The sequence below is a fragment of the Vicia villosa genome, linkage group LG2 (assembly GCF_029867415.1).
Source record: "Vicia villosa cultivar HV-30 ecotype Madison, WI linkage group LG2, Vvil1.0, whole genome shotgun sequence".
NCBI lineage: Eukaryota > Viridiplantae > Streptophyta > Magnoliopsida > Fabales > Fabaceae > Vicia > Vicia villosa.
The window spans coordinates 221,817,631-221,827,289 of record NC_081181.1 but is presented as its reverse complement, the minus strand read 5'-3'; the positions used below and the strand labels follow the sequence as shown (position 1 = coordinate 221,827,289).

Below are 9,659 nucleotides of genomic sequence, written 5' to 3'. Positions count from 1 at the left end.
ATTGAATGATGCTGAGACATGTACATACTAAATTCGGTGATATGGTGTCGAAATGATTTTATTCATCGTGGTCGGTGATGATGGTAAGTATGTTATATGTTAAGCATGCATTCATATTCATTTTAGTGGATGAATCCCGGTGGTGTTTGGATCAGCGGTAGCTAATTCCCGTTGTATGGAATTAGTGAGTTGGCGGTAGCCGTATCCCGGTGGTGTATGGATCGGTGAGATGGGTTAATCCCATGAATGGTACCACATGCATGTAGCTGCATTGCATTAGTATGTATGTATTATTATTATAACATGAATGAAAGATGTCCAATGTTATAATGTGATGAGATTGATTTATTTGGTGTGGTTGATGAATGTTGTTGTAAATATGAACATATTACAATTGGGTGAATAATATGCTTATGATGTTTTATTGTTTATGGACTCATAATATTTGTTAATTGTGAATGAGACTCACCCTTACTATTGACATTTTTCAGATTGAGGAGTAGCGGCTTTGTGCTTTGGTGAGGATAGCTCGTAGAGTAGTCCTTTTAGTTACGTCGTGTCGGTGTCATGCTCCGGTCTTGTAACACTAGGGAACGTTGCTTTAGAGTTATTTTCATAAACTCTTGTTTTTAGTTGTTTGGTTTATTCTGATTGGATTACGAGTCGATGGCTCTTTGGTGATGAATACTAATCGTTTTTGAGTTATTTAGATTTGAATCTATTCCGCTGTGTTAAACATGTTTACTGAATAACGTTATTTTATGTTCCTCAAAAGACATGACATGGTTAAATGTTTTAATTCTCTTGGAGTTGTAATACCGTTGTACATGTTTTTACTCTGAATGTATTTAATATTTTGCGGGGGTTTAGAAGGGTGTTACAGAGGTCAATCTTGGAACTGAAGAGGATAAAAAAGATCAAGATATGTGATGTCTTGAAAGATCCTGAGAAAGGAAGGGCACGGAACAAAAAAGGAATGTCCGTTGGTGAAACAGAAACAAAAAAGAACACCCAGGTTGTTTAAGTTTCCCGACGAGGACATCATGGTCCTAAATAACGATGTGGTTATAAATAATGATGAAGGGCACGAACCAGGAGCTCGATGGAAACTCGTGTCGACGGTGCCTCAAATTCCATGGGGCATTTAATTAGAGTTGTCTTAATCTCTACAAGGAATGGTTATACCCCTTCACAACGAGGTTGTGTTTCGATTGAACGAACAATATTGCGGAATATGAAGTGTGCACCATGGGCATTGAAGTTGCCATTGACCTAAGGATCAAAATCTTAGAGGTGTATGAGAACTCGACACTAGTCATTTACCAAGTAAAAGGAGAATGAGAAACCCGTCATCCAAAGATGATCCCATGTCGTGCTCATGTCATAGAGCTGATAAAAGATTTTGATGAAATCATTTTCCATCACATTCCTGCAGAGGAAAATCAGGTGGCAGATGCCTTAGCTACATTATCATCAATGTACAAAGTGAACTTCCACAATTAAGCACCAATCAGAAGAATGGATCATTTTGTGAAGTTGTCTGTCAATAGAAGAAGAATATGGCAAGCCTTTGTTCTATGACATCAAACATTACCTTGAAAAACAAGAATATACAACAAATGCCTCAACGGGGATAAGCGAACATTGAGAATATTGGCAATGAAGTTATTCTTTAATGGGGATGTTCTTTACAAGAGGAATTATGACATGTTTTGCTTAATTGTATTGATAGACACGAAGCAGACTTGCTTATCAAGGAAATCCATGAGGGATCCTTTGGGACACATGTTAACGGGCATGCAATGACAAAGAAGATTTTGAGGGCAGGTTACTACTAGTTGACCATGGAAATAGACTGTTTTCATTACGCCAAAATATGCCTTAGAAGCTTAGATCCACTATTGTCCATTACAACCACCAAATCTCCAACCATTTCTAGTTTCCTAATAGAACAATGACGTTGTCTGTGGGAATGATACATCATTTGGAGAAAAAATGGTGAAACTATGCTATTATTAGATGTGCTTCAATTCTTTGATTTTATCTTCATATTATATATGATGGTTGAGATTTTAGGATTTACAAATAATTTGAGTGTAGCGCTAGAAAATTGTTATCAAGATCTTTTGAATGTTTTTTCACTTGTTAATGCTACCAAACAAGAATTATTAGAAATGAGGAATGGTGGATGAGAAGAACTTATACCTATGGTAAACAAAATTTGCAATAAACATGATATTGATGTGTCTGGTATGGATGCAGCACCGGATGTGCAAGGGAAGAAACCTAAGTGACACGCTACAACTTCTATTATTTTTAATTTGCGTCATTATAAACGTGATTATTTTTTTAGTGTTTTAGAATTGTAATTGCATGAGCTCAACACATTTGATATAATTTATAAGCTTCTAAAATTGGTTTTAGTCTTGCGGGTAGCAACTGCAAGCGTGGAACGTATTTTTTCAGCTATGAAGTTTATGAAGAGTCAACTATATAACAAAATGAGTAAGCAATGGTTAAATGAATGTCTTTTAATTTTTATAAAAATAAATGTTCTTGAAACTATTAACAATGATATTGTTTTAACTCTTTTTAAAAAAATGGATGATCGAATTTTTTTATTATAAATGCATTTCATTAAAGAATATTATTTTTAATATAATTTAATTTATAATTTTTCATGTTTAACACGTTAATATATAATGTCTAATAATATAAATATCTTTAAAGGAGAGTGTAATCATACAATAGAAAAAAGCAAGATGAGAATTTGGGCAACTTTGACAATTGTCATGCTCACATCGATTCTCATCTTTTGTGAAGTTACTATAAAAGGAAACTTTTTTTAAAAAATAACTTTATAATTTTTTAAATATAATAATTGATGCTTTGTTTTAAATTTTCACGTAAAATCAAAATATAGTTGGGCTATTAGGAATATGAAGAATCCATTAGGAATATGAAGCATGCAAACTATTAACCTTAATAATAATTTTGTGAACATATATTAATTGCATTATTTGTTTTCAATGTAAACTTTTGATACAACTAATTTGATACCAATTTCAATTTACTACTACTCATTACATTAAATTTATATAATTGATATTAATACCTATTTAAATTGTTATGTTTAAATTATTTAATCATATCTAAAATTAGTACAATTAGTATCATTTTCAATATTTTAAATAAATTTTATTTTCAATAAAGAATGAAAATTAATTTTAATTCTAAATCACGTACTCATATAAAAAACATTTTCATTTACTATCAATAATAAATTCATATCAATGATTATCTATTATTCACTTCATAATGGTTATGGTACATATTAAACAATAAAGCAGCATGATAATACATTAAAAAGATATGCCAGTTCACAAACTCTGGATTAATAGGATCTTGAGAACCAAAGAACTATAAAGCCAAAAAAAAAATATAGACAAATATTGAATTTGATAAAGGGTTAATTAATTAAAGCTACACAAAAATATTGAATGAGACAAATATCAATTGGAAAATAATTTTTTTCCTAATTTATTTTAGGATTTATTGTGTATTATATTTTTTCTGTAATCAATGTGAATATTAATTAATAAAATTCAATTAGATAATATAATTTTATCCATACAACAACTATTCTTATCTGTCAAAAAAAAAAAACTATTCTTACGTATTATTAATGAAATATATTTAAAAAATCAAATTCAAAGTGAAGAAATTTAAAAAATTAAATGGAGATTCTTCTGCGTGCTCATGAAGAATGTCACTCTAACTTTTAACATGTCTTTTTAGTTCTCTATACATAGAGCATAGTGGAATATTGAATTTTTATTTAAATTTGAAATATATCTATTCAATTTTACATAAAAAACATGAATAGACTTTAATTAGTACAATAAAGAGAAATGTAAGTAATAGATATTTGATTTGATAAATAATAAAAATATAATAGTTAAGAATTAACAAATTCAAAAATCATATAAAAGTTAAAGATTATTAATTATGATAATATTATTTTGAAATAAAAGAGTATATATTATTCCAAAGTGATAATATATTATTATTATTATTATTAATAAAAGAGTATATATTAATTATGATAATATTATTATTAATAGTAATTTTTAAAATAATTCTTTTGCTTTATGATATTTAATAATTATTATATTTTAAAAAATAAATTATAAAATATTTTTTTAACATAAGAATTTTTATCCCGTGCCTTGCACGGGTAGACAAACTAGTTTACTCTTATTACATCTATCAACTTATAATCTTTTTAGGAATTACTTAAGTTGTAGATTGTTTTTTTGAATTTATTTAATAAATTCAATGTCAATAATATTATAACAGTCATTATAATGTAATTTATTAAATATATAATGTATTGTTTAAATAATTTTTTTAATAATATAATATAAATAAAAAGTAAAGTTTGGTGCAACAAACTTGACATTTTCAAATGAAAAGGAAAAAAAAGGACTAATATGACCAAATTTTTTTTTGCCTCATTTATAAAATGTTTTAATTAGCCGATTCTACATATATCATGTGGACACACAAAAACGGTATTCAAAATTAGACCAATAGTAATAACTATTGGCTTGTGTTTGGTTTCATAAAGATCATAAAATCCACGGCGCCACACAGATAGCTGTATTCGACTCACTACCACGTCAGCCACCTTACAACTTATATCCAATCATTTAACTTATCTATCTTTTGTCCTTTACAGCCCAACTTGCATTCAATTTTAATAATTACCATTCATTAGTAGATTTACTATATTTAATAAAAAGTGCATGATGGTCAATCAAATAAAAAAAATTTATTTTAAAATTTAAACACCAGCTTTATTAAGAGTTTAATGATTTTTTTCTTACAAAAATATTTTAAAAATCATTTAAAAATTCTTTAACGAAATCCTAATTTTTTAGTCCTTTCTTAACAAATGATAAAAATAAATTAAATTATAATAATCAGGAGTAAAAATATAATTAAATACTTATTAAATTTTTTAATGCTAAAATTTTATTAGTAGGTTAAATAACCTTAAAACAATAGCTAAAAAAAAGATAGGAATGAACGAGTGTTGAATAATTAAAATAGAATCCATTCCAGAAAAACCAAAAATAGAATCAATATAATTTATAATATATAATAAAATATTTAAGATTATAACCGATTTTTTAAAATATTACAAGTTTTTTTATATTCGTTTTTTCTAAAATAAAGCACTAATTTTGACATCCTATAACATAAATATATATTACTGAAACACTTAATATTTGTAGGGGTAATTAAATTTAACCCGATCTAAACAAAATTTTTAAATCGATCTAAAACAATTAAAATTTGAAAAATATCGAATATTATTAAATATGTTTAAATGTCATTATGTAAAAAAAAACATTTGGTTCAACTTTAATTTCAGTTTAATTTTTCAAAATCGAAATGAATTGGTCAAATCATATTTTTTATGCTATTTATTTTTTCAATATTATTTATTTGTTTGGTTTAATATTTTTTTACTTTTCATTTATTTAGACTATATTCCATAACTCTTATTTTATGATATTAATTTTTAATATATTATATATTATATATTATATACAACTTACTATTTAATAAAAATTTATAATTTTAATAAAATACATAATCTTTAATTTAAATATCTAAAAATGAATCTAAATTAAACAATTTAAAATTAAATGGAATCGAATCTTTTTTTTTCTATAACTAAATTAATTTACAATTAAATTTATTTTTAAATTAGATAAATTTTTACATTAAAACCTATATAATCCGTAGTTAATTTACTAATAATAATAGTGTAGTAACAATCTCATACTACTTCAAATTATACAAATTAGTTATACTATAAACAAAGACAAAGAATTCTTGATTTGAATATTACGACCAATTTATTTAAAATAAAAGTAATCAATAAATGACAAAAAAAAATCATCATTCTTATCTCTTAACCAAATTTTCTATATGAAGAAAAGAAACTTACAATTTTTTTTTTAAATAACAAGGAAAGGAAACATTCATCACAATAAATAGCTACATAGCAAAAGGTATTGTATTCAAAAAAATTATAAATATTTTTAATTTAAAAAAAAGAGTGAAAAAATTTATAAAAAAGTAAATGACATATTAATTTAGTAAATATTTTTTACTATTATCTTACATAATGTCAATAGAATGAATTTTAAAAAAAAGGAGAAAATAGCATATGCACAAATAGTGCAAATTATTTTTACACTATTAATCTATGACGATTATATATTCCATCAAATCAGACTGAAAATTTTAAATTATTTATGTAACAAGACAGAATAATATATTTTTAGTAGGTGTTAGCCTAAAACTTTTTTATATTTTAAATGTATTTCTATAGATTCAAAAGAAATTAAATAAAAATTAAAAGTTAAAATTAATAAAAATTAAAAGTTAAAATTTGAAGTAAGTCTTTAAATTTATTTTTTAATTTATAATTAAATATTTTATTTAAAATCTATAATTAGCTTTACTGCCTAAGACTATAATCGATTTTTCAAAATATTACAAGTTTTTTTATATTCGTTTTTTCTAAAATGAAACACTAATTTTGACATCCTATAACATAAATATATATTATTGAAGACCAAAACTTAATCAAAATTGCAATTTTTTTAAAAAGTTGTTTTTCAAAAATAATTTTTATGAAAATCTATTTGAAATAACTTCAAAATTAAGTGATTTTTTGAAATTTTAATATCCAAATTTTTTTTCGATAACTACATGATATATCTAAAATTATATTTTAAGAATAACTATTTAAACAAAATTTTCATTTGAAAGTTTTATAAAAAATTTCTTTATAAATTTTTTTTTCACAAAATTATATAATACTATAAAAATCATTTTTAAAAAAAAAAACAAAAAAAGGGCCCATGAACGAAAATAGTAATGTTACATATTACTAGATTTTCATATTAATAGAAGAACACAAGTGATAGCTATTTGTTCCACTAGAAAAACGTGATATAGAATTATATGTGGACACAAAGTTCTTCATTCACACCGTCATGACGTCACTGGCCGTTCGATTAAAATCAAACGATATATATTCAATATTACTAAAATCTAAAAACTCATTCTTAATAAATCCATCATCCAATCTCAATCTAACGATAACTAAGCAGCAACCACACGAATAAAAGATTTTAACAACCGCAGCAAATATGAATTTCAAATATAAAAGGGATCAAATATTTCTAAAAACGACAGAGAAATCGGACCCACGTATTCCGCTTATTCCGCAGCATAATTGACCAAACTTTTCTAAAATTAATTAATTTCCCTTTTTATCCCCTTTATTTTATTCAAATTTTACCAAAACTAATAAATTTCCTCTTTTGCCCTTTTAGTTGTCTCTTTCTTATCTCTACCTTATCCTATTCATGCTTGGTCAGAGCCACAGCACATAGTCATCTAAAAACCGTGTATTACTTATTTAATACTTTCCAAATAAAAATCAAAAACCCTATTTTTTCACACACATCCAAATTAGCACAACCCTCATTCAAAGCATATAAATCTCTTCCATTCATTTCAAACTCTCTTCACCTCAAACCCAAACCCAATTTCTCTTCTATGCACCATGAAGATTTTCAACCCTTCTAAATCCTTTCTTCAAAACGTCGTCGCTCCATTCGACACCATCTTCATCAAAAACATGAAGCTCAACACCCTTGGTGCTTCCCACGTTAAACAATTCCATTTCCTCAGCAACAACTGAGATTCAGATCACACTTTTATTTATTTCCCAAACTACCCCTCCCATCCCAACCCCAAACCAAATCCAAAAACCTCACTTCACCCCAATTTTCTATCAAAATCATAATGGATCGAATTAATATGAACAAGAAAAGAACGATTCTGTTCAACAAATACGAGATAGGTAAAACCCTAGGTCAAGGAAATTTCGCGAAAGTGTACCATGGAAGAAACGTTAGCACGAACGAGAACGTGGCTATAAAAGTGATTAAGAAGGAGAAGCTGAAGAAAGAGAGACTCATGAAACAAATCAAACGCGAAGTTTCTGTTATGAGTCTCGTTCGTCATCCTCACATCGTTGAATTGAAAGAGGTTATGGCGAACAAAGCCAAAGTGTTCATGGTAGTTGAATACGTCAAAGGCGGCGAGCTTTTCGCGAAGGTTGCGAAAGGGAAGATGAAAGAAGAGATTGCCAGGAAGTATTTTCAGCAATTGATTAGTGCTGTTGATTTCTGTCATAGTCGCGGTGTTACGCATCGTGATTTGAAGCCGGAGAATCTGCTGTTGGATGAGAATGAAGATCTGAAGGTTTCTGATTTTGGATTGTCGGCGTTGCCGGATCAACGACGATCCGACGGGATGCTTGTTACGCCGTGCGGGACTCCGGCGTACGTTGCGCCGGAGGTTTTGAAGAAGATTGGATATGATGGATCGAAGGCGGATATTTGGTCCTGTGGTGTGATTCTGTATGCTTTGCTTTGTGGATATCTGCCTTTTCAAGGGGAGAATGTGATGAGGATTTATAGTAAATCTTTTAAAGCGGATTATGCTTTGCCGGAGTGGATTTCGCCGGGGGCGAAGAAATTGATTAAGAATTTGCTGGTTGTTGATCCGGAAAAGAGGTATTCGATTGTTGATATTATGAAAGATCCTTGGTTTCAGTTAGGGTTTATGAGACCGATTGCTTTTTCGATGAAGCAATCTGCTGTGGATGATAATATTGATTTTAGTGGCGATGATGAAGGGAATGGTGATGCGAATAATGCTGAGGCTGTGGGTGGAATTGGTGGTGGTGGTAAGAAACATGCGAGGAGGCCGTCTTATAACGCGTTTGAGATAATTTCGTCGTTGTCGCATGGATTTGATTTGAGGAACTTGTTTGAGACTAGGAAGAGATCGCCGTCGATGTTTATATCGAAATTGTCTGCTTCGGCGGTGGTTGGGAAGCTGGAGAGTTTCGCGAAGAAGGTGAATTTGAAGGTGATAGGGAAGAAGGATTTTATTGTGAGAATGCAGGGGGTGACGGAGGGGAGGAAAGGGAAATTGGGTATGACTGTTGAGGTGTTTGAGGTTGCGCCGGATGTGGCGGTGGTGGAGTTTTCTAAATCAGCTGGAGATACTTTGGAGTATGTGAAGTTTTGTGAAGATGAAGTTAGACCTTCTCTCAAAGACATTGTGTGGAGTTGGCAGGGTGATTCTCATTCATCCTGCTAATTCTTCTCTGAATCACATCAGTAATTTTTTTTAGGTGTTTTCATTAGTGTAATTCAATTAGATTTGTATTACAAGATTCATAAATGTTTGATATTTCATTTGAGGTTTGTAATTACCTTCCAATAATACATACATCAGTGTTGTTGCTTAATTATCTTGTTTTGTTTTGGTTTTGTTATGCTTCATTTGCATTTGGTACAAGTGTGTTTGAGGTTAGGAAATAATGTCATTATTGATTAATGGACCATATTGAAGAGATTTTTTAGGACAGTACTGCTGGTACTGTTATGTTGATAAGATGTGGTGAGTTGTAATCGGTGGTATGTACTGGATCATTGATTCTGCTAGGATTTGTCAAGTTGTGGTAGATAGGCATATGCTCCTAATCAAAGATT

General features: G+C 28.7%; 1 protein-coding gene across 1 annotated transcript; it reads left to right on the top strand.

The window, feature by feature from the left end:
- Positions 1–7,537: 7,537 nt before the first annotated feature.
- LOC131654026 (CBL-interacting serine/threonine-protein kinase 5-like) lies at positions 7,538–9,415 on the top strand. Its single transcript, XM_058924422.1, has one exon. It carries the CDS (start codon positions 7,897–7,899, stop codon positions 9,262–9,264), a length of 1,368 nt encoding a protein of 455 aa, XP_058780405.1. The 5' UTR covers positions 7,538–7,896; the 3' UTR covers positions 9,265–9,415.
- The last annotated feature ends 244 nt before the right edge of the window (positions 9,416–9,659 follow it).

Coding starts and splice junctions, on each gene's coding strand:
- LOC131654026 (XM_058924422.1), top strand. CDS start 7,897: ATGGATCGAATTAATATGAACAAGAAAAGAACGATTCTGTTCAACAAA.